Below are 24,971 nucleotides of genomic sequence, written 5' to 3' on the forward strand. Positions count from 1 at the left end.
TGACTTGACAGCCTGCTCCCCTTCCTGGAGCCCTGGATCTCCACTTGCCATCCCCCCCCCCCAAGTGCTTTGGACCCGCTTACTCTCTTCAACTCCTCTTTCTACTACTCCAGTTAGACACACTCTAGCCAATTGTATCTCTTTCAACTTACTGTGTAATCAAATGTCTCCTAGCCCCCCCACATCTGTGTACTGAGTGTTAAGTTATACAGTGTTGCACCTCATCAGTGACTTTATGTATTATAGTTCCAACTTTCTGCTTTCTCAAGTAAGGCTATAGGAATATTATTGTACATATTTGGTCCTAAATCTGTTTATGTTAGCCACATCCCAGTGTGATTCCTTTAATTAAAACTATGTACACTAATGAGACATAAACATGAAAAGAAAGCTATTCTATAGCACTTACTTGAAAGGTTTAGAATAGCTTACAGTACAGTTGAAAATTACTTTTTTTTGGGGGGGGGGGCTAGTCCTGGGCTTGAGCTCAGGGCCTGGGCACTGTCCTTGGGTTTTCTCAAGGCTAGAACCCTACCACTTGAGCCATAGCACCCCTTCTGAGGAATTCAACCTGGGTCTTCATGCATGCTGGGCAAGCGTTCCACCACTAGGCCAAACTCCTGGCCCCCAAATTACTTTTTAAACCAGATATGAAGCCAGGTGTGGGGATGTAAGCCTGTCATCCCAGTACTTGGGATACTGAAACAGAGATCCCAAATTTGAGGCCAGCCTGGATGCGTATTGATGTCATCTCAAAAACAAAACCCCCAACTAAGCACAAAAGTTGTTACTGGTTTGCAAGCAGTAGTTTCCCCCATTTGAAGTTTAATCTGTGTCTCAAGCCCTTGAGTGATGTTGATATTAGGGATATCCACTGAGGAGGAACCCTAATATGGCGCCTGTCCCCCCCTCCAGCATCCTGGGAGAACCTTGCCTGTTCTCCTGATTTCTGGGATGTCAACAAGTCAAGCTTAAGGTCCTGGGCTGTGTAACCAATCAAAATAAGAACTGCAGTGATAATGGAATAATCTGGTTTCTTTTGATCATGATTTAAAATATTTGTGACCTACAGTGGGCAAGAGACCCAATGTAAAAAGTCCTTTCAGCATTTAAGAAGACATGAAAAAGCGAGGCTCACACCTATAATCCTAGCTACTCTGGAGGCTGAGATATGAGGATCATGGTTCAAAGCCAGCCTGGCACTAAAGAACTTGAGACTCTTCAATTAACCACTAGAAAACAGAAAGTGGGGCTGTGGATCAAGGGTCGAGCGATAGCCTTGAGCTGAAGAACTCAGGAACAGCGCCCAGACCCAGAGTTCAAGCTCCATGAACCACCAAAACAAAAGTCATGAAAATAAAGTTGAAAATATCAGCACGCAGCATGCAGTGCCTAAGCTTATGGTAAAACTTCCTGAAACTTAGTCTGAGGTATATGTGTGTATGAATGTGAGTGTGTACACACATGGTAAATGTTCTTGGTTAAGATGTAAGGCGTTTTTTAAAATTTCACAATAGTGTACAAGGGAATTGCAATTTAGCATTCCCATTAATGTTAACAATGTGTACTTGGTGTGTGAGCTGGGGCCTAGGCCCTGAACTCTGGACCTGGGGCTGTCCCTGAGCTCTTTTGCTCAAGGCTAGTGTACCACTGGAACCACAGCTCCACTTATGGCTCTTTCTCTCTCTCTTTTTTTCCTCCTGGCAATTATTTGGAGATCGGTGTTTCTTGGGCTTTCCTGCCTGGGCAGGCTCTGAACCTTGATCCTCAGATCTCAGCCTCCTGAGTAGCACTGCCATCAGAGTCGTCCTCCCACTCGGTCCCGCCCATCTCATCAAGAGTTCCAGTTCCATTTTAAATGTTAGATGTCTAGTTCTAGAGGACTGTAATCAAGTTTTAAACAGTTAAGTTTTCCTCCTCTTCCTCCTCCTTTTGCTCAAGCCTAGTGCTCCACCACTTGAGCCAAGTGCTACCTCTGGCTTTTTCTGTGTATGTGGTACTGAGGAATCGAACCCAGAGCTCCATGAATGCTAGGCAAGCGCTCTTCCACCAAGCCACATTCCCAACCCACATTTCTGTTCATTCTTCACCGGTTTACACTCTCCCCAACTCTGTGGTCATCTAGCGAGCAATGAAAAACCAGAGAAGGAACACCCTGCTCTCACTCTGTAAACAGCTGGGACGCTGTGTGTGTCCCTACCTCGTTGTTTGAGTCCATCAAATGTCCAAATATTAGGCTTGGAGAGGGGAGCCCCATCTCATTAAGAGCGCACAGGAGGTCACTTCAGAACCGGTGGCTGCACGTGCTCCGGGCTCCGGGCTCCGGGATCCCTGCGCGGCGGGGTCCAGGAGCGCAGCCCGGCCTGCAGGCCGCTTCTGGTGGCCTCGAACCCCCGGCTCGGGAGTCATTCCTTCACTCTGGAACCGTTACAGCAAAACACAACCCCGCTTTTACTACTGGAGCGGGAGGCCAGCGTTCCCCTCCCCTTACCCCGCCGAAAAGCCACTCTGCAGCTCCCCTGCTTCCTCACCAAGGACCAGCGGGCCCCAGCTGGCGGCCAGGCCCAGCCCTCCCCGAGTGTCTCCTCTTCCTCTTTCCCCGGTGGCCCTGCCTGCAGAAACCTGGCCAGGCTGGGTCCAGCTTGCTGGCGGCGCGCCCCTAGGTCACCCTGGAGGCGGCAGGTCAGGGTGCGCCTGCCCGGAGTGCCAGCCAGCCGCCCCCCGGGTGTCCCGCCAACCCCCGGGCTCCAGGCCCCTCCGATCCCCCGGGTGTCCCGCCGGCCCCCGGACCCCAGGCCCCTCCGACCCCCCGGTGTCCCGCCGACCCCCGGACCCCAGGCCCCTCCGACCCCCCGGTGTCCCGCCGACCCCCGGACCCCAGGCCCCTCCGACCCCCCGGTGTCCCGCCGGCCCCCGGACCCCAGGCCCCTCCGACCCCCCGGTGTCCCGCCGACCCCCCTGGTGTCCCGCCGACCCCCGGGTGTCCCGCCAACCCCCGGACCCCAGGCCCCACCGACCCCCCGGGTGTCCCGCCGCCCCCGGGCGCCAGGCCGCGCCGCGCCGCCACTGAACGGCCGTCACTAGGCCGCACACGGCCTAGGCGCCCCAGGTCCTCGGGGGCGAAAGGCCGAGCGCGGCCCCCCAGAAGGCGGCCAGGGCGACTACTGAAGGCCGGGGCGCAGAAGGCGCGTGAAGCCCCGCGGGCCGGGGCCGCAAGGGCCGTCGGGGTCGGCGGTGGCAGCTCCGCGCGCCGCCGTCGCCGTCCCCGCCGCCGCCCCGCCGGGCCCAGGGCCCAGGCCCCCGCCGCCCCCACCCGCGCCCGGCCCGCGCCCGCCTCCCGGCTCCCGCCCCCACCCCCGCTCCGCCCCCGGAGCCGCAGCCCCGCCCGCCGCCGCCGTCGCCATGTTGTGGCTCCCGCAGCCGGCGCCGGGGACGCGCGCGGCCGAGCCGGGGCCCGCCGCCGCCGCCCTCAGGTAAGCGCCCCGCGCCCGGCGCCCCGGACGCCCCCCGCCCCGGCCCCGCGGCGCGGCCGGGCGGAGCCGGGCGGCGGCGGCCGGGGGCCGCGGAGCCCCAGCCGGGAGCGAGCCCGCGTCCGCGCCGCGGCCGGGCCCTGGCGCCCCGCGGCCCCCGCCCGCCCCGGAGCCCGCGGCCGCCCCGACCCCGGCCGCCGCCGCCCGGCGGGCCCGCGCCGGATAACGGTGCCGCCCCGCCCCGCCGGCCGCCCTGACAGCGCCGCGGGCCCCGCCGCCCCGAGAGCCGGCGCCGTCCCGGCGCGTCCCGCGGAGCAGCGCCCCTCGCCGGCGCCCTCCGACCGGGGCCGGCCCGGGGTCCCCGCCCGGACTCGGGGTGTCGGGCCGTGTCGCGCGGCGCGCCCCTCCGGCCGGGCGTGGGGCCTCGGGCGGCCTCCGGGCCTCGCCCAGCCGCGCCGGGAGGGACCCCGACCTCCGGGTGTCCGCGCTCTGACCACCGCGGCCGGCGGCCGAAGCCGCGGGGAGCGCGTCCCGCCCCACGTGGGGCCTGCGCGGGCCGGCACCTGCGGGGCGCCGTGGCAGGTGCGCGCGGGACGGGCTCGGGTCCCGGGGCCTCCCCACGGAGGCCGCCGCCTCGGTGCGCTCGGCCCGTGCTCATGGCTGAGCCGATGTGGGTGAGCGCGGCGGCCAGCCTGGAAGGGGGGCCCTAGGTCTTGGTTCCAGCCAGCCGGGACTTGACAACAAATGCGTGCAGGGCATGGCTGCCCCTTGTGAAGTTTTCAATCCCCTGTGCGAGAGAAGACAGTAAATAAAATGCACAATAAAAACCTAGCATGTCGTGAGGTGTTAAGTGCTCAGCAGAACTAAGCAGGGAAGCACTGGGTGTAGGAGGGGTGGCTGGGTATAGACGTGTCTCTGTGTGTGTGCCTGTGCGTCTCACAGTCATAAGCGTGCGCTGTGCGTGTGTGCGTGTGTACACCAGGCTGGCCTGGCCTGCAGCTGCAGACCCTCCTGCCCTAGCCTCCTGAGGCTGGGATGACAGGCATGCAGCACTAGGCTCCCTTTGAGCCAGGGTCAAATTTACATTCGAGTAGCCTGGGGAGGGGTTAGCTCTTAAGAAAGTGTCTTGGGTGAGTGTGCAGACATGCATACATGTATGTGTGTGTGCTAGTACTGGGGCTTGAACTCAGGGCCTGGGAGCTATCCTTTTTCATACAAGTCTAGCACTCCACCATTTGAGCCACACTCCCACATCCTACTTTTTGCTGGTTTGCTGGTGATAGTCTCAAGACTTTTCTGCCTAGCCCGGCTTCATATCAAGATCCTCTGATCTCAGCCTCCTGAGTAGCCAGGATTACAGGCCTGAGTCACCAGCACTCAGTGTTTTGCTTGTTTTAGCTAGAAACCGAGCCCAGCTCTTAACAGCCCCAGGTGTGTCATGGGAGCCAAACTTTTGAAAGACGTGTTAAACTAATCATTTCAAACTGTGGTGAGTACCAGGTGAAAGAGAAGAGAAAGATGAAGAGAGGAGAGGCTGGCTGAATAGGGGTACAGGAAGGCTAACCTGAGGAAGTGACGTTCTGAGGAGGGCTGGTGAACTAGCTGTGTGTGGAACGGCTCAGGGCCTGGCCAGTTGGAGGAAGTGAGAGAATCTAGGGGCTGGAGGGAAGGAGGGAGGGGCGGGAACTGTCTGTGGGAGGGTGGGCCGGGTCCAGTCCTCTGGCTTAGGGTCCTGGCTGCTTTCCCGCTGAAGTCTGGGCTGTATCTCTAGTGTAATTAGGAATATTTACAATTTGAAAGGTCTCTGGTCTCTACCGTGAAAGTCCTGTGAGATAAGATGTCAGCCCAGGCTAACTTCCTGGTTGGTTTGGGAAGGCTGTGGCAGCGGAGGGGGAGCCTCAATGCCGAGGCTTCTCCACTCAGCTTCTGGGGAGGGAAAGGAAAATCAGTTAGCGTTTCTGGAGTGTCTGCTAGGTGAGAGAGCCTATTTTAATGATTTTGTGTGTGTGTGTGTGTGTACATTATTACATTTAACTCAGTCCTCAGTATACTGTGTGGGAGAAGGAGGTGTTCATAGACCACTTAGCCTGGATTCAAACCCAGCTCACTGGCTCTGGAGTCAGATATACAAATTTCCTCATCCTTACTGAGAGAAAAACTTATCTAATAGCCTTTGTGTGTGGAACAAATTGATTCCAGTCAATGGTTTACGTTATTGAGATGTGTGTGTGTGTGTGTATACATATATATATATATATATATATATATTTTTTTTTTTTTTTTTTGCCAGTCCTGGGCTTGAGCTCAGGGCCTGAGCACTGTCCTTGGACTTTCTCAAGGCTAGAGCTCTACCACTTGAGCCTCAGCACCACTTCCAGCTTTTTTCTATGTATGTGGTACTGAGGAATCGAACCCGGGTCTTCATGCATGCTAGGCAAGCACTTTAACCACTAGGCCAAACTCCCAGCCCCATGTATGTATATATTTTTTAATTAAAAATTTTTTTGGCCAGTCCTGGGGCTTGAACTCAGGGTCTGGTCCTGGAGCCTTCTCAAGGCTGGTTCTGTACCTACTGAGCCTCAGCACCACTTCCAGCTTCTCCTGTGTATGTGGTGCTGAGGAATTGAGCCAAACCCAGGGCTTCATGCAGGTAAGGCGAGCACTCTGCCACTAGGCCACACTCCAGGTCCTGACTGATTTTTTTTTTTTTTTTTTTTTTGCCAGTCCTGGGCTTGAGCTCAGGGCCTGAGCACTGTCGTTGGGCTTTTTCAAGGCTAGAGCTCTACCACTTGAGCCTCAGCACCACTTCCGGCTTTTTCTATGTATGTGGTACTGAGGAATTGAACCCCGGTCTTTGTGCATGCTAGGCAAGCACTCTACTACTAGGCCAAACCCCCGGCCCCCAGGTCCTGATTTTCTTTTGTGTTGGTACTAGGGCTTGAACTTAAGGCCTCAGGTTTGTTCATGGCTGGCACTGTGCCACTTTCCACTTTGCTGATTACTTAAAGAGATGGAGGCTTTTCTTTTTGGTGAGCTTTGAACTTCCATCCTCCAGGTCTCAGTCTCCTGAGTACCATTTGAAGTGGTAAACACCTGTGGGGTCGTTCCACCATGTGTGGTCATCCGAATGGACTGAGTGTGGCTGGTTTCGGGTCTTGAGCTCGGGCATCTGTCCTCTTCCCATAACCTAAAGCGCAGCTCTGCACTGACATCTCCTCCCAGGCTCCACTGTGGTGTTGGAACTTGGGAACAGCATGAGTTCCTCTCCTCTAGAAGCTGGAGTGTCCAGGAGTGGTCAGGTTTTTCAGAGGACAAGCCACAATGAAAAGTTACAATTCTCTTCTACACATATGGCTGAAGAGCTCTTACAAGCAGTGAAAATGAAATGCTGAGTGAGAGCCCAGTGTTTGGATTTTACACTGGGGAGCGGGGGCATTCTTGAACCTTAGAACCTTTCAAGTGCTGTTAGGTTGGCACTTGAGCCCCGGTGCCTGGATTTTATTCTGTGGGCCACAAGGAGGAAGGTACAGAGAGAAGTGGGTACATCAGATACATGCTGTGGGGTGTCACACAGCGGTCACACGTGCTGTGGATTGCTCTATTTCAGAAATTCCATTTTGCAGGCCCTCAGCTCATTGGCTTCAGGTAGACTGACTCACGAAGCAGAATAAGAGACAGTGAATGAACTTAGGGTGCCAACTGACCGTGAGAGGTGAAGCTGCGGAGCTCCCACGCTTCTGCCCTGTGGCATGGCCCTCGCTCCTTTTCTGGCCTGCGGGATCCAGCAGACCCCTTGCTTCATTTCTGTTTGTTTTTCTCAAGTCCCATCAAAATGTATGCTTCCCATAAGCAGGAATCTTTTCTCCAGCACCTTCAATGTTGTCAGTAACAACTTGTGAAATTTAAAGACGTGAAGCTTTTCTGAGGATGAAGGATACTGGAAGGCCATGCTTGCTGAGGGGTGTGGGGGGCTGGGCCGTGGCCCAGGCTGGGGCTTTGAAACTGTGGAGGAGCCAGGTCTGTGAGGTCTGGAGATTGAAAGGAACTTTGAGTTGCATTTGAAGAAAGACTGATCCTGACCTCCATTCTGTAATAATTGATGCCTCAACCTGATCCTGAGCAGGCTTTCCTGCTGCTCAGAACTCTTGCCAGGGGCTGGGAGTTCGGCCTAGTGGTAGAGCGCTTGCCTAGCATGCAGGAAGACCTGGGTTCGTTTCCTCGGTAACACATACACAAAAAAAGCCAGAAGTGGTACTGAGGCTCAAGTGGTGGAACACTAGCCTTGAGAAAGCCCAAGGACAGCGCTCAGGCCCTGAGTTCAAGACCTGGGACTGGCAAAAACAAAACAAAACTCCTGTCAGCTTTGCACTCACTGCTTTCTGCTTTCTGCCTCTAGCACTGGGATGCACAGAGCCCTTCAGTGAAAATGAATGGATACCCAGTTATTTTCCTCTTAAAACTCTTAAAATACACAGGAATACATATTCATGCAGAACACTTAGGAAATGCTGATAATATATAGTTAATCCAGCTCACTAATAAAGCCGATATGCCTACTGCACCACTGACATTTTAATAGTTTGTGGTTGTTTGTGGCCCTGAGGGCCAACCCCAGGTGTTGGGGAGTGCTGGGCAGGTGTCCACCCTCGAGCTACATCCCACAGCCCTTCCATGTTTGTGTTAGATCTTTATCTCCATTCTTCTTCTTTTTTTTTTTTTTTTTTTTTTTGCCCATCCTGGGCTTGAACTTAGGGCTTGAGCACTGTCCTTGGACTTTCTCAAGGCTAGAGCTCCACCACTTGAACCATACCACCACTTCCAGCTTTTTCTATGTATGTAGCACCGAAGAATTGAACCCAGGTCTTCGTGCATGCTAGGCAAGCACTCTACCACTAGGCCACACTCCCAGCCCTTCCATTCTTCTTTTTACATGAACACTTTTTTTTTTTTTTTTTTTTGTGGGTCACGGGTCTTGGGTCTTGAACTTGGCCTGGGCATTGTCTCTGAGCTCTTCAGCTCACGGCTACCACCCTTGAGCCAAGCCCCACTTCCCATTTTGTGCTGGAGCTGGCTTTGAACCTTGATCTCAGATCTCAGCCTCCTGAGTAGTTAGGATTACATAGGATTACAGGCGTGAGCCGTCACACCCGGCTTAACACTTGCTTTTAACTATTCTTTTTCTTTTCTTTTTTCTCTTCCTTCCTTTTTTTTTGAAACAAACTAGGAGCATCCTGAATGGAAGAGCAGTGAGGTCCGCCAAACCTGTGGACGTGTCTTTTGTGGGGCTCCTGGCCCGGTGCCCTCCCCATCACTTGCTGTGGAGTGACAGGAGCTAGCCACGTGTGAGAATTGTTTCTAACCAACCACGTGTTTAAAATGTCATCTCCAGTCCATTTTGTGGATCCAAGTTTGGGTTGTCTTCAAGCCCTTACCTCCTCCATTTTGGACGTCTGAAGGTGGTAGCGAGAGGTCATGGTACCTGTAATCTTGACTACTCAAGAGGCGGATCGGTAGACAGCTCAAATCCAGCCTGCCTGGGTGGGAAAGTCTGTGAGACACTTTCTCTTCTATTAGAAGCTGACAATGGAGCTGTGGCTTACGTGGTAGAGCACTAGCCTCAGGCATCAAATGTCAGGGCAGCACCTGGACTCTCAGTTCATGCCCCAGGCTGACACAAAAAAAGTGAAAGGAGGTCCCGGTGAGGCCAGAAGTAGCGTTAGAGATCTTCCCCCAAAACGTGTCCACCAGCTCAGGCCAAGGCGGGAGTGGAAGCTCAGGCCTGACTGAGTAGATGTGCTGCGCGCTGTGGGGCAGAACTCAGCAAAATCCTTCACCTCTGGGTCTTGGGGTCAGTGAGGCTTTTACTCTCTTCTTTTTACTTTCTTCCTACTATTTACATTTTGTGAAGGCTTTTTAAATATCTCATTTTAACAAAGACAGTGGATTGTTATTTGTGGAGATCCTGCAGCAAAAAGCCAAACTGGGGCCGGGAGTGTGGCCTGGCGCTGTCTGTGAGTGTGATACCGAGGAGTCGAACCTGAGTCTTCATGCATGCTAGACAAGCACTCTACCACTAGGCCACACTCCCAGGCCCACTGTTTTCTTAATTAGAATTTTGTTGTTGATTTGAGACTGGGTTCTGCCAAGTAATCCAGGCTGGCCCTGGGTCTCAAGACCTTCCTGCCTCTTCCTCCCTTGTTCTGAGATCACAGTTGTGGCCTCCCCTCCTCACAAGAATTTGTATTTGTGTTGAAAATCCTGCAGAGCTCTCTTGCACCCCGGCCAACCCTGACCGCTCACCTTCAGTTAGCTATGAAAAGCCTATTCTGGCCCAGCCCAGAGCTGGTGCTCTGTGAACTTGACAATGGTGAGATGAACTTTGCCCTCAGGGCTTCTCCTGCTGAAAGCAATTAGGAAATAATTTGTTTCTAACCAGAAATATGTTACAGAGGCTTTCTTTCTGTGGGTGGTGGCTACTGTGTGTAAGTCTGAGGTGTCCCGGGTTCTTACCTCTCAGGAACATTCTCAAGCACCCAAGATGGACCACATAACCACTGGGAGAAGAGGGTGGTGACGCCCATACAGTCCTATTTGGTGGTGTTGGAGATGGCATCAAGCATGCTCTAGCACTGAGCTGCTCCGCCAGCCACCGGTCTCTCATGGACACTGCCTCCTGGCATGCCTGTACCCTGTTAGGAGAAGGGCTGAATCTCCCACCCCATTCCACCACTGCCCTGCAGCCCCTAGAGCCAGAGGCTTTGCGGTTCCATCTCAGAGAGCTCCAGGCTTAGCAGCTCATCAAGCAGTAGGCTATACTTCCTACATATTAATCCAGGGGAGACAGGGAGTAGGAGAAGTACCCAGCAGGCCCCTGGGGCCTAGGGGACTGAGGACCCCAGTCCTGGCGGGCAGTAGAGGTAACCTGCTGTCTGACTGCTTCCTGCTGGTGGGGCCCCGCAGGCCCTGCTGGCTCGGGCACAGTGTGACTGCTCAGGTCCAGGAGGCAGAGGTGGCCTTCCCTTACTTCACAACAATATATTGTCACTTAAAAATTATAGGGAGGGGCCAGGAGTGTGGCCTAGTGGTAGAGTGCTTGCCTAGCATGCATGAAGACCAGTGTTCTATTCCTTGGTACCACGTACATAGAAAAAAGCCAGAAATGGTGCTCAAGTGGTACAGCTCTAGCCTTGAGAAAGCCCAAGGACAGTGCCTAGGCCATGAGTTCAAGTCCCAGCACTGGGGGAAAAAAAAAGTCGTCGGGATGAGATGGTAAAGGATGTGGTGTTGTGGGATGATGACAGGAAGAATGAAGGGAGGGGGAGGGATGAGGAGTCCTGGACGCAGTGGAACACATGGACGAGAACAGATGATACCACCAATTACTTTTCTTAAACTCCCTTTCCTCCCTTTAACACGTACCTTTAAGCCTGCTTAAGCAGCGTTTGTTTTCCTTCTCTCCGCAGGTGGTGTGTGGACACCAGACCCTGCGCCTAGGTCAGGTCACTTTTCTACTCCAGCAGCTGCACTCACCGGCCTTGTTCTCAGGGCCGCACAGAGGTACGTGCTTGACTGACCTCAGCTGGCCTTGGGTTTCCCTTGGTTTGTGGGTAGATGACGGCGACACCATGCGTCAGTTGGCATGAGTACATTCAGTGTATAGCTCTGCCTGCCACTGCCTCAGAACTGTAGCCCCACCACTGCCACGCTGTCCCCGTGAAGCCTCCCTGCTGCCGGCTCTCAGCAGTTGCCATTTGAGTTGGACTTGCGACACTGTGTTACATAGTGTAATGGTTTCAGGGTTCTTCCAGACTATGTCTTACACATCACGTTTCCTTTTTGGGGGGTAGAGCTTGAATCTGGGCTTTACACATGATAGGCACTACCACTGAACTATGTCTCCAGCCCCCTTCCCGTGTGTGTGTGTGTGTGTGTGTGTGTGTGTGTGTGTGTGTGTGTGTGTGTGTGTGTGTGTGTGTGTGTGTGTGTGTGTGTGTGTGTGTGTGCGCCGGTCCTAGGATGTGAACTCAGGGCCTGAGTCTTCTCTGAGCTTCTGTTTGTAGCTTTTTGCCAGTTAATTGGAAAGAAGAGGTTCTCAGACTTTGTTGCCTGGGCTGGCTTTGGGCTCCAATCCTCAGCCTCTTAGGTAGCTACGATTATAGGTGTGAGTCAGTGACACTTAGCCCCAGCCCCTTTTAGGCCAGTAATGTTAGGTGTATGCAGATGACCCCTTGTTCCCATCCACTTGCCGTCCTCGGTCCCTGGCTATTCCTCCTCCTGGGTACGGTGGTCGTAGTTGTGTGAGCGCAGAGTGCAGTCAGTCCCCGAGACCCCCGATGAACTGCACCCCTGCTCACAGCCCTGGCTTCAGCCCTTGGCATGGTGTCTGTTTTGGGGTGCCTTTGGTAGGTGTGAGGAAGTGAAACCACGCAGCCAGGCAGCTGTGCACAGCAGGGCAGGACCACAGGTCTGAGTTGGCTTTGAGGTCTTCTGGGCCTTTGGTAATGAAACCAGCATTACCCTGTGTTTTGATTTGGTTTGGTTTTTTTGTTGTTGTTTTTTTGTTTTTTTTTTTTTTTTTGCCAGTTATGGGGCTTGAACTCAGCGTCTGAGCACTGTCCTTGACTTGGCCCATTGAATGGGTCGAGGAAGGAGCTCTAGCTCTGTGTCTGAGCTCAGAGCAAACTTCACCTACAGAAGAGATGGTGAACCCCCTTGGGGATAAAGAACAACTCGAGACTGGCAAATTGGCACTAGGCCTTCTTCAGAGAGACTTCTCAACAGGAAAGGTCTAGAAACTTTTTAAAAGGGGGACCATCAACCCTGAAACCATTACACTATGTGACACGGTGTCGCAAGTCCAACTCAAATGGCAAATGTTGAGAGCCGGCAGCAGGGAGGCTTCAAGGAATCAAGTCTACTCGCTGAGTAGAGAAAAAGGTATTTGGGTATGGTAGAAAGTGAAGATTCATGTATGAATCAGAAATTTCCTTAAGAAGTGTTTAATGCAGTTTATATTGATCTGCTCATTTATTTACTTACTTAGGCACTAGGGTTTGAACTCAGGGCCTTGTGCTCTCTAGGCAGGCATTCTACCACCTGAGCCAGGTCCTTTTTGCTTCTGGCATATTTTAGATGGGCTCTGCCATTTTTTCCTGGGTTGCAGTCCGAGTACTCAGTCTTCCGGGTAGCTAGGGTGAGCAGAGCACCACCAGGCCTGAGTGCTGCTTTCTACCTAAGAGGCTGAGCCCAGCGTCTGCCTGTGACCTGGACACGGTGATGCCCCCAAGGACGTGGGGTAGCTAGCCTGGGTGTACAGGTGGAAGTGTGAGGCCTTGCAGGCATGAGCCTGTCTCCCCAGCTCCCCCATCCCCAGCAGCATAGACCCTCTGGGGAAGACACAGGTGTCACCTGCAGGTGTGATTTCCCCGCCAGCCACCAGCTGAGCTGGGATTCTGCATGGCAGATGGGCCTGTCCCTCTGCTCCTGGGGTCACTGAGCTGTCCCCCTCTGCTCTCACCTCACCAGCATCCAGCCATGGGGGACATGAAAACCCCTGATTTCGACGACCTTCTGGCTGCTTTCGACATCCCTGACCCCACCAGCCTGGATGCCAAGGAGGCGATCCAGACCCCCAGCGAGGAGAGCGAGAGTCCCCTCAAGCCCACTGGCCTGTGCATGGATGACAGCGCCGTGCTGTCACACCCGGGGGCCGCCCCAGACGTGCCTGCTGTGAGTGTCATCGTCAAGAACACGAGCCGCCAGGAGCCGTTTGAAGTGGAGAAAGACCACATGGTACCCAGCCTCCTGCACAACGGGTTCCGGGGCTCAGAGCTGCCTCCAGAGCCCCACAACTGCGGGAAGTCTGATTCCACGTTCGTGAACGGAGACAGCGCCAGGAGCTTCTCTGGCAGGCTGGAGCCCCTCAAGTCGGAGCCATTACCTACCTTCAACCAGTTCAGTCCCATCTCCAGCCCGGAGCCCGAGGACCCCATCAAAGACAACGGGTTTGTGATCAAGTCCAAGCACTCCGACAGTTACTTTCCCCCGCCGCCTGGGTGTGGGACCATGGCGGGCCCGGTCCTCGAGGCACTGGCTAAGTTTCCCGTGCCAGAGCTGCACATGTTTGACCACTTTTGTAAGAAAGAGCCCAAGCCGGAGCCCCTGCCCTCAGAAAGCCGGCCGGAGCCCGGGCCCACGGGGCAGAGGGCTTCAGAGCCTCCCAAGGAGCTGGACTCCAGCAGGTGTTTTGGGGACGCTTTAGAGTTCAGCAGCCCCAACAGCAGTGGAGAGCCCAGGAAGCTCGCTTCAGAGCTCAGTGCCTGCCCCGCCGTCCCTCCCAGGCAGCGCCTGAAGCCAGCGCATTCCAAGCTGTCCTCTTGTGTTGCTGCACTGGTGGCCCTGCAGGCCAAACGGGTGGCCAGTGTCACCAAGGAGGACCAGCCTGGCCACACAAGGGATCCTGCGGGGTCAGCTAAAGAGACCTCTAAAGGCAGCCCCAAAATGCCCAAGTCACCAAAGAGTCCCCGGAGCCCACTGGAGGCCACGAGAAAAAGCGCCAAACCACTGGACAGCCCTCACAGCGCCAGCCCGCACAGCGCCTGCAGCGACAGCAGCAGCAGGGGCTCCCCGCCCGCCATCCCCAAAGTCAGAATCAAAACCATCAAGACCTCCTCCGGGGAGATCAAGCGCACCGTCACCAGGGTCCTGCCAGACCCCGATGACCCGAGCAAGTCCCCCGCCGCGTCTCCTGGGGGGACTGCCGCCTCCGAGGCCCCGGGCAAGGTGCCTGGGGACCAGGGTCCGGCCCTGCCCGCGGAGCAGCCCCTGGAGGCCGGCCCGGGTCCCGGGAGCTCCCGAGGAGACAGCGAAGGGGAGGAGAGCTCTGGGCCTCCAGCCCCAAGGGGGGCAGCGGGGGGCTCTCCGGCAGGCAAGAGGCCCGTCACGACCGCAGCCCCCGCCACCCTGCTGCCCAAAGCCGTGCACCTGGCCAACCTGAACCTGGTCCCCCACAGCGTGGCGGCGTCCGTGGCGGCCAAGCCAGCGCCCCAGGGACGGGGCCAGCCGCAGCCCCCGCACCTGTCCGTGCCCCTGGTGCATCAGGTGAGGCGGGCCGCGCCCCTGATTGTGGAGGTCTTCAACAAGGTGCTCCACAGCTCCAACCCCGTGCCCCTCTACGCGCCCAACCTCAGCCCGCCGGCGGACAGCAGGATCCACGTGCCGGCCAGCGGCTACTGCTGCCTGGAGTGCGGGGACGCCTTTGCCCTGGAGAAGAGCCTGAGCCAGCACTACGCACGCCGCAGCGTGCACATCGAGGTGCTGTGCACACTCTGCTCCAAGTCGCTGCTCTTCTTCAACAAGTGCAGTCTGCTCCGGCATGCGCGCGACCACAAGGGCAAGGGCCTGGTCATGCAGTGCTCACAGCTGCTGGTCAAGCCCCTCTCCGCCGACCAGATGTTTGTGCCGGCCCCCCTGAACACGGCTGCAGCCCCGGCCTCCCCGAAGCCCAGCCCCGCGGCCGGCGGTGGCGCTGCCCCTCTGCTCCCGGCCTTGCCCCTCTACCCGGACCCAGTGCGGCTCATCCGGTACGGAACCAAGTGTCCAGAGTGCCACAAGCCGATGAGGGACTACCTGGTGCTGGCCACGCACTTCCAGAGGACAGCCGAGGACACCGAGGGTCTGGTAAGCCGCCCGCGTGTGACCCCGTCAGGCCTCTTGGCCCACATGGACCCCATGATTGCGTGCGTGGTGGGGGGCAGTGCAGGAAAGCCCGGTGTTCATTTAGAAAGAGGAATGCACTGTGCCCCGGTGGAGGATGGAGCGGGTGTAGCCAGGTGTGGGCACGAGCCTGGGACCCCAGCACTCTAGAGGCCAGCCTGAGCCACCTCAGTGAGACCCCGGCTCAAACCGCCACAAGTGTTCAGCAAGTGAGCCGTGGGCGAAGGCGCCAGTGGGCTGGGAGGGGTTGTCGGCTTCCTCTTGGGTGGGGTCATCATGGTTTCTTCCCAGAGAACCCAGGGAGGGAGGGAGGTGAGTTATGTCCCTGCCCCAGTCTCAGATCTGTCTTCAGAGGTCGCTCTGCCCTGGGATGGACACAGAGGCCCTTTGGGAGGGCCGGACCGGGGGCAGGGCCCAGTGGAAGGAGAACCGTGCGTGGCCTCGAGGCGCTGCCCCTGCTTGCTTGCTTACAGCGCTTCAGGGGTCCTCTGGGCTTATCTGCTTGTTTCTTGGCAGTGATTAAGATCTGTTTTGTGTTTTTGTGCTGAGGCTGAGTCTTGAACTCAGGCCTGCCTTGCCTGCTTACGCCACCACTTGAGCTGTGCTGAAGTCCAGCATTTTGCTGGTTAATTGGAGAAGGAATCTCCCAGACTTTTCTACCCAGGCTGATTTTGAACTACAGTCCTCTGCTCTCAGCCTCCTGAACAGCTAAGATGACAGGTGTGATATTTTTAAGAGAATCTGCTGGGAGCTGAGAGCAGCCTTTTGTGCCCTCTGTGTGTGCCCTGTGTTCCTGGCTCTCCGTGTTGATTGGCCCCAGTGAGGAGGAGGCCTCCAGCAGGCCTGGCAGTGTATCCTATGGCCTCAGTAGTTGAGGGAAAAGCCAGAGGACTACGAGTTCCAGGCCAGCCTGAGCTACATAGATGAGACCTTGTTGATAATAATAACAACAATGCCAGGCCCTGGTGGCTCGTGACTATAACTTACGTAGCTACCAGGGGGCTGAGGTCTGAGGACTGCAGTTTGAAGCCAGCCCAGGCAGGAAAATCTTATCTCCAGTTAAGTACCAAAAAGCCAGAAGTGGAGCTGTAGTTCTAGAGGTAGAGCACTAGTCTTGGTGGTGGTGGTGGGGAGCTCAGGGACAGCGCCCAGGTCCTGAGTCAAAGCCCCAGAACTGGCACAAAATAACAACAAAATAAGACAGACGCTGGCCGTGTAGGCCTCTAATCCTAGCTACTCTGGAGGCCGAGATCTAAGAACCGAGGTCAGAAGACAGCCCAGGTACACAAATCCTTGACACTCTCACCTCAAATTTAATCACCAAAACGTCAGGAGTGGAGCTCGTGGCTCAAGTGGTATAGCACCAGCCGGTCGCAGGGGAGTGAGGCCTGGAGGTGAAGCCCAGCAGAGAGGACGAAAGGCTTGCAGAGAGCAGGGCCTAGCAAGGCCGGGGAGGGGAGCCCAGCGGCGCCCACCGGCGCTGTGGGGGATGAGCTCCGCACTGGCTAGGGTCCCAAACTGGCCAGGGGTGGCCACGCCTCCGAGGGACTTCGCCAGGGGTCTGAAGTGGGGTTTTCCGTCCATGTGTGGCCCTCCTCCCGGCTGCCCATTTGTCTGTGATGGCTTGCGTCTCTTCTGGTGCTCGCTGGTCTGAACAGTCCAGCGTAGACTCGAGTGTGGGGACGTCTCTCTGCATGTCGGCCTCTGAGCTCTGATTCTCTGGGTGGCAGTCTGGGAGTGGCCCAGCCGGGTGGGGGTGCTTTTGTGGGGACCTCTGAGGAGCCCCTGCTGTTCTCCACCACAGCTCTGCCGTGGCACGTGCCCTGGCCACCATCTGCAGCCTCCTCTGGTGGTGTCAGCATCTGGGTGACCCGTGAGGCTTTGCGGTGCTTCTCCCTGTTGAGTGGGGGTGGTGCCTGGGTCCCCCCCACTGGTCCTCTGCTGCACACTTGGTGATTTTTGAGACTCCAGGCACATCACCTTTGCTAAGCCAGAGTCCACAGGTATCTAGGACTAGACACACTTTCTTGCTCCTGGTTTATCTCTGTGTCAGTGGTCAGAGCTAGGAAACAGACCCCTCCCACCCCACTGGCTCTGGGGCTTGAACTCCATCCTGGAGTGCTGTCCCTTAGCTACTTTTGCTCAAGACTGGTACTTCTCTATTGAGCCACAGCTCCATTTCTAGGTTTTTGTTAACTGGAGACTATAGTCTCATGGGCTTTCCTGTCTTTCCTGTCTGAGCAGGCTTTGAACCACAGTCCTCCAAGCTCCGCTTCCTTGGGTAGCTAGGATTACAGGCGTGAGCCACAGGTACCTGGCTCAGAAACAGCCTTTTCAAGGGAGCGGGTGGGCCATGGTGAGTTTATTATGTAGATCCGCCTGCCTTCCTCTCTCCTTGCCTCCCTCATCTCATTCCGCTGTCCCAGCTAGTCTTGAGCTTCAGCCCTCCTGCCTCGTTCTCCCACGTGCTGGGGTTGCTACCACACCACACCTTCTCACTGCACTTCCCCCCCCTCCCCAATCCTGGGGCTTGAACTCAGGGCCGAGCACTGTCCTTGGACACTTTTTTTTTTGTTGCTTGTTTCTTTTTTGCCAGTCCTGGGCTTGAGCTCAGGGCCTGAGCACTGTCCTTGGACTTTCTCAAGGCTAGAGCTCTACCACTTGAGCCTCAGCACCACTTCTGGCTTTTTGCTATGTATGTGGGGTACCGAGGAATCGAACCCGGGTCTTCATGCGTGCTAGGCAAGCACTTTAACCACTAGGCCAAACTCCCGGCCCCCCCCTTGGACACTTTTTGCTCAAGCTAGTGCTTTACCACTTGAGCCACAGCACCACTTCTGGCTTTTTCTGTGTATGTGGTACTGAGAAGTCGAACCCAGGGCCTCATGCATGCTAGGCGAGCACTCTACCATGTTCCCAGCCCCTGCACTACTTTGATTAGAGCCAAGCTCTCCTCCGTTCTTTCCTGTGACCATGGGCCCGAGGGGCCTCAGGGAGTTGTGAGCCACAGGGGCAGTGTCCTTTTCCGGCCTTGCCACCCCACACTGTCTGGATGCAGAGGAAAGAGAGAGGCCTCACGCCCACGTGACTCAGGGTGGCAGGTGGCACTGACGGAGTGCCAGTGTAAGCCCTTCTAGTGAGGTCCAGTGGTGGCACAAGCGTCCAGGGAGATGTGGGCAGGAAATGGATGGGAGGAAAGAATTCAGACCCACGGCCTCGGAGCCAGGCCGGCCGCCCGCACGACCTGCTTTCCTTGGTGCTCTTTCCTAGACTTGCCAGGTGTGCCAGATGCTGCTGCCCAACCAGTGCAGCTTCTGTGCCCACCAGCGGATCCACGCACACAAGTCGCCCTACTGCTGTCCGGAGTGTGGGGTCCTCTGCCGCTCGGCCTACTTCCAGACCCACGTGAAGGAGAATTGCCTGCACTACGCCCGCAAGGCGGGCTACAGGTGGGTGCTGCCAGCTCAGGCCCTGGGTGCCCCAGCCCCAGGCCCAGACCGAGGCTGGAACGTGGTGTTTAGTTAGATCTTCTCTGCTTTACTTTGAACCCGGGGCCTTGGGCTTGCTCTCCCACTTGAGCTATGCATACCCCGTCCTTCTGCTTTTTGGATTGATTTTCACAGGCCTCATGCTAATGTTGCCCTGGCCAATCTTGAACTGGGGTGCGACCCTCTCCATAGCTGAGGTTGCAGGGTGAACCACCAGGTCCAGCTGAGGTGGGGTCGTAACGGGGGCAAGAGTTTGGGTGGTATAAATAGACCCTCTGCCAACAAACTAGTGGTTCATTGGGACTTCAGTGCTCAGGTTGGCTTTGAACCATGATCCTCAGATCCCAGCCTCCTGAGAGGCTAGGGTTACAGACATGAGCCACCACACCCGGCTTGCTTGACTTTTTCAATGGAGGCTGGCACTTGTTCTTCTGTCCATACTTCCGTGTCCAACTTTTTTTTTTTTTTGCCAGTCCTACAGCTTGAACTCAGGGCCTGAGCCCTCTCCTTGGGTTTTCTCAAGGCTAGAGCTCTACCACTTGAGTCATAGAAGATACTTCTAGCTCTTTCTACATATGTGGTACCGAGGAATTGAACCCGGGTCTTCATCCATGCTAGGCAAGCACCCTACCACTAGGCCGAACTCCCAGCCCCTCCACGTCCAGCTTTTTGCTGGTTAATTGGAGATAAGAGTCTGGATTTTTCTGCCTTGCTGACCTCTCACTGTGATCCTCAGTCCTCAACCTCCTTGGTAGCTTGGATGCCAGGCACGAGCCCCCAGTGCCCGGCTAGACGCATGCGTTGTATCGTGCACGCGGTAGGCTGAAGCAAGACCGCAGGTTTGAGAACAGTCTGGGCAGTGTAAGGAGCCCTTCTGTCTGAAAACAGACAACTCCCTCACCTCGGGCGGGGGCTTCATGCCTCACTGTAGGATGGGCAGGGAGGTTTTCTAAATAAGCAGGCAGGAGAGAGAGAGGACAGCACATCAGCGAGGGCACAGGCAGAGTCCAGCAAACACAGCCAGCTGTGCCGACAGAGTAAGCAGAGGCCTGTCCAGTGACCTGGGGCGGGGATGAGTGGCTGTGAGCTCAGCCGCTGGACAGTGAGGCCCTGGACAGAGACTTGTGATCCGGCCAGCTGAGAAGCTGATGCACGGTGGAGGCTGCCTCCAAGAAGTCTCCGCCACAGGGCCGGAGAGCTGGGTTTGTGAGGGACTTAGGAATTAGCAGGGTGAAGATTTCGTGACCAGGAAGGCTTAGTGCCGATACCAGGTTTCAGACTTGGTGTAAACATTTGACCGGTTGACTGTCTTCCTCTCCACTCCTTCCTTCCTTCCTTCCTTCCTTCCTTCCTTCCTTCCTTCCTTCCTTCCTTCCTTCCTTCCTTGTTTCCTGCCCCTCCCCTCCTTTTCCTGCCCTGCCGTCTTTCCTATCCCTTTTCTGATGGCTAGTGGTACTGAGTGTGAACATGTGTCTTACTTGGAGAACTGTTCATACAGATCCTTAGTCCATTTAAAAAATTGGTTCATTTACCATCTTAATGAGTTGTAAGAGTTAAACAAATATGTGTTCTAAACATTCCCTTGTTACATTATGATTTGTGACTGGTTTCGTCCTGTTCTCTTGAAGCTAATGTTTGGTAAATTCTAAAGGATACTACGTTAATTTCACTAAGCTATACTAAACAGTTTATCAAATTATTTTAAATATAATTTTATTGTTGTAATTGAGGTGTTATACAGAGGGGTTACCATTTCACAATTTAGGTAACGTGTACATTTCTCTTTTGGACAATTTCACTCCTTCTTTTGCTTTCCTCAGTACCAAATTACTTGGTATTTTGTACTAGTTTACTTTTTATTAAAGACAATGCAAAACCTATAAAAATACATATGTACGTGTGTGTTATAGTTTATATCGCTTGTGTAAAATGTAAGCATATATGTATGTCTGCTTTAGAATTTTTTTTTTTTTTTGGTCGGTCATGGGGCTTGAACTCTGGGCCTTGGTGCTGGCCCTGAGCTCTTCAGCTCAAGGCTACTGGGTGAATATAGGCATATGTGCATTTTTTTTCCTCCTCAGAGTTCACTCCTTTGTTTGGCAGGAATGAAAAGAAGTTTTATAAATTTATGATGCTGGAGTTTGAACTTAGGGCTTGCATTTGCAAGAGAGGCACTCTACCACTTGAGCCATGTCCCAAGTGGGTTGTTTTGGTTTTTGCTTTGATCATTACTTACGTAGGATCTCTTAAGTTTTTACCTGAGAGCATGATTTTCCTGTCTGGCTTCCCCAGAGCTGGGGTCACATCCATACAACTCTGTGCTTGGCTCACTTTTTTCCTGGGCTGACCTTGAACCCATCTCCTCATCTCTGCCTCCCCAGTAGGTATGATTCCGGCATGTGTCGGCCCTAGAAAAAATGTGTAATTTAAAACACGTATCAGCCTCACAATGAGGAGCCTTCGTTCTCTGGACTTCCGCTCCGTGCTAGCTGTGTGCAACAGTGATTCTTTGTCCCTCACTCCCCTCACCAGCCCCTACTCCAAAAGGAAGAGGAAGGACTGGTCAGAATCCTGGCGTGAGGAAGAGCTCTCACCAGAGCCACACTGTCCAGAGTGGTGCCAGCTCCCTGTGACTGTTGAGACTGAAATGCAGTCCATGTGGCTAAACATCTGACCAGCCACACTGGCAGTGTGGCTGCCCTCGCCGTGGCCCCCTCCCGTGGCCCCCGGGATTCCTCCAAGACGTGTGCCCTCTTCAGTGGCCTGGCTGAGCCATGCTCCTCCTCCCGGCTCCACCTTCCTCCCGTCTCTGACTTGCAGCAGGACTCCCTGGCCACTGGGGTTGGGCTTGACTTTCTCCAGGCTGAGCTAGGGAGCATGATAAGGGCCCAAGGGCCGGGCCATGCGGGGTGCTGAGGAGGGGAGGCCCCGCAGCACCCCCGCCCCGGCTCTAACACCCTCCGCCTCTTGTCCAGGTGCATCCACTGTGGCGTGGTCCACCTGACCTTGGCCTTGCTGAAAAGCCACATCCAGGAGCGACACTGCCAGGTTTTCCACAAGTGTGCGTTCTGTCCCATGGCCTTCAAGACGGCCAGCAGCACCGCGGAGCACTGCGCCGCCCAGCACCCCACCCAGCCCCACAGGCCCTCCCAGTGAGTGGGGGGGCGGGGGGAGGGCCTGCCTGAACGCTCTGTTCCTGCCCCGAGCAGGACCACCCTCTGACCCCAGCCCTGTCTCACCAGGCTCATCTACAAGTGCTCCTGTGAGATGGTCTTCAACAAGAAGAGGCACATTCAGCAGCACTTCTACCAGAGCGTCAGCGCCACGCAGGCCAGCGTGTTCAAGTGCCCGGAGTGCCCGCTGCTGTTCCTGCAGAAGCCTGAGCTGACACAGCACGTCAAGGTGGTGCCTGGGGTGGGGGGAGGGAGAGGGACAGGGAGAGCAAAGGAAGGGGGCGAGGAGGAGGGCCTGGCCTGGGCGGGGCTCTCACCCTGCACCTCTCCCACCCAGGTCACCCACGGTGTTCCCCGCAACGTGGATGAGCTGTCCAGCCTGCAGTCGTCGGGGGACGCCTCCTCCAGCCGCCCCGGCCCCCGGCCTCCCGCCGAGCCCCCCGCCCCCAGTGTGGCCGTCCGAGGCAGCGCCCTGTCCTCCGGCCGCTGGGGCCGGCCCGATGCCCATCGCAGGGCTGAAGCCAGGCCCCGGCTGCGGGCCACAGGGTGGACCTGCCAGGAGTGCCAGGAGTGGGTTCCGGACCGGGAGAGCTACGTGTCCCACATGAAGAAGAGCCACGGTCGGGTAAGCCTGAGGGCTGAGGACCCCTGGGGCCGGCCCCGCGCTCCTGGGGCCATGACCTGCGACTCGCTCCTCTCCGCAGACGCTGCGCCGGCACCCCTGTCGGCAGTGCGGGCAGTCCTTCCACACCCCCAGCAGCCTTCGCAAGCATGTTCGCAACAGCCACGACACCGGAAGGAAAGTCTACACCTGCGAGTGAGTCCCCTCGCCCGCTGCCCCGCCAGCTAGACCAGGGCCCCGAAAGGCAGTGGGGACCGCGGGCTCCCCAGCCCTCTCCTCACTCTCCAGCCCTTGCCCTGCTTGGCAGAGGAGAGCCCTGAGGCCTCGGATGTGGTGGCAGACCCGTGCCCCTGGGACCAGCTGGGCACCTGTGGGCTGAGGACCAGGGTCATGGTGAAAGCCCCATGCTGCTGCTGCTGCCCCCCACCCCCTGGCCAGCAAGGCAGGGCGCAGACCCCCCCCCCGCCCTGTCCATGGCCCTGGACGGGCCCTGACTGCACTGTGCCCCCAGGTACTGCACCGAGGACAGCCCCAGCTTCCCCCGGCCCTCCCTCCTGCAGAGCCACGTGAGCCTGATGCACGGCATCAGGAGCCCTGACTTGAGCCAGACAGCCCACGGCAGACCTCCAGGTGGTCACGCCCCTCAGGTGAGTGCCCAGCGAGGGCCCAGTGGGCGCAGACCCCCTTCCTTGCCTCTCTCCCCGCACAGCCACTCTGTGAGGGGCCGCAGGCCCACTTGCGCTAGGCTCTGTTCCTGCCTCTGACCTCTCGGGATTGAGTCCCCACAGCAGGTGGGGTTGGAGTCTGAGCCCCACGTAGTCCACGGGAGCTCCAAGTGCTGCGTGGAGCCCAGTCAGACGCGTTCTCAAAACCTAATCGAGGCCGGGAGTGTGGCCTGGTGGTAGAGAGCCTGCCTAGCATGCACGTACATAGAAAAAGCTGGAAGTGGTGCGGTGGCTCGAATGGCAGAGCTCTAGCCTTGAGAAAGCCCACGCACAGTGCTTAGGCCCCAGTTCAAGCCCCAGGACTGGCAAAACATTTTTTAAAAAGCCTAGTTGACTGCTAAGATCGCACTGGTGTCGGGGCTTGTCCCTGCGCTGCGTGTGTGGTCTCCAGGGTTTTCCCGTGAGGCAGATGCACCCCCTCCCCAATGCAGTTCTGAGCTGTAGGACTGGCCTGTTAGCTGAAGCCAGGCACCGTAGCTCACGCTGTAATCCTAGCTGAGATCTGCAGGACCCCTGGAGCCAGCCTGGGCAGGAAACCACCAGACTCCGTCTCCAAAGTAATCTAAAACAACAAAACAAAACTAGGCTGGAGGAGGAGTGGCTCAAGATACAAAATGCCAGCCAGGGACAAGCTTGTGTGAGAACTCGAGGCCCTTGGTTCAACCCTGGTACTGGCAGGGAAGGAAGGGGTGGAGGCACGGGCTGTCGTGCTGTCCGGTGGTGAGTGGAATGCAGGGCCTGCGGCTGGCAGTGCACCCCGCGTCAGGAGAACGACGTGCCGTGCTGCAGCACACCCGTTCCGCCGAGGTAGGGTGCTAAGGGAGTGGTATTTTGTGGCACAGGACACTCGTTCTGTGCTTCATGGAGGATGTAGAGGCCGGGCCTGGAGATGGGGCAGGAGGGCCGGTCCGCCAGCACCTCCCGAGAACAGGCGGCAGGAAACCAGAGACCTCAGCTTGGAGCACAAGGCAGTGGAGTAAAATGGGAGCCCCTGGGCACCCGTAAAACCACTTGCCAGCACTCAGAGGCAGAGATGGGAGGAGCTGTGGGCGCAAACGACAGGCATCAGGATGAAGGGGATCCCTGGCGGCGCCTCCGGAGGCCCTCGCTGCCCACGGCGCAGCTAACCGCCCGCACTCTCTCCCTCCAGGTAAACCGGCTGAAGAGAGCCGTCGGTGCGGGGGACGCCCCGGGCACCGGCAGTGGCACTAATGCGTCTTCCACCAAAAGGCACAGGTCGCTTTTCCAGTGTGCAAAATGTGGCTTTGCCACGGACTCCGAGGTGGAGCTTCAGAGCCACGTGCCTCAGCACCACGTGGACAGCTCCACGGCCCAGTGTCTCCTCTGTGGCCTGTGCTACACCTCCAGCAGCTCCCTCAGCCGCCACCTCTTCATCGTCCACAAGGTGAGGGACCAGGAGGAGGAGCCGGAGCAGGAGCCAGAGGAGGAGGAGGAGCAGGAGGAGGAGGAAGAGCAGCAGGAGGAGGAGGATTCTGTGGAGGTGAAGGTGGAGGCTGTGGATCCTGAGCGTGGCTCTTCAGTGGAGGTGGCCAAGGAAACCCAGGAGAAGGGACGACAAGCCTGCGCCGGTGCCGCGCCCTTGCGGGTGGCCCCCGAGGCTCGGGGCCTGCTCGGCCTGGGCCTGGCAGAGGGTGGGGCCCGCGGCACGCAGAGCCCCCCGCCAGCCTCTCGGGACCGGGGCGGCCACGTGCTCTCTGCTCAGGTGTGACCGGCGGCGTGGTGGTGTGCGTGGCCAGGCCGGTCCCCGGCCCACTCCG

General features: G+C 56.6%; 1 protein-coding gene across 1 annotated transcript; it reads left to right on the top strand.

Moving 5' to 3' along the window:
* Positions 1-3,386: 3,386 nt before the first annotated feature.
* Znf592 (zinc finger protein 592) lies at positions 3,387-24,971 on the top strand. Its single transcript, XM_090321484.1, has 10 exons — positions 3,387-3,473; positions 10,934-11,027; positions 12,996-15,149; positions 18,456-18,634; positions 21,649-21,825; positions 21,916-22,075; positions 22,184-22,471; positions 22,551-22,663; positions 22,980-23,115; positions 24,344-24,971. Exons 3-10 carry the CDS (start codon positions 13,005-13,007, stop codon positions 24,920-24,922), a joined length of 3,777 nt encoding a protein of 1,258 aa, XP_090177610.1. The 5' UTR covers positions 3,387-3,473; positions 10,934-11,027; positions 12,996-13,004; the 3' UTR covers positions 24,923-24,971.

This window comes from Megascapheus bottae, chromosome 30, assembly GCF_031878675.1.
Source record: "Megascapheus bottae isolate mThoBot1 chromosome 30, mThoBot2.hap1, whole genome shotgun sequence".
Taxonomy (NCBI): Eukaryota; Metazoa; Chordata; class Mammalia; order Rodentia; family Geomyidae; genus Megascapheus; species Megascapheus bottae.

What these genes read in the sequence shown, in the direction of transcription:
- Znf592 (XM_090321484.1), top strand. Translation starts at nt 13,005, where the DNA reads ATGGGGGACATGAAAACCCCTGATTTCGACGACCTTCTGGCTGCTTTC. An exon ending in AGGAAAGTCTACACCTGCGA is followed by an intron (nt 22,664 to 22,979) that starts GTGAGTCCCCTC and finishes CTGTGCCCCCAG; the next exon opens with GTACTGCACCGAGGACAGCC. An exon ending in CAGGTGGTCACGCCCCTCAG is followed by an intron (nt 23,116 to 24,343) that starts GTGAGTGCCCAG and finishes CTCTCCCTCCAG; the next exon opens with GTAAACCGGCTGAAGAGAGC.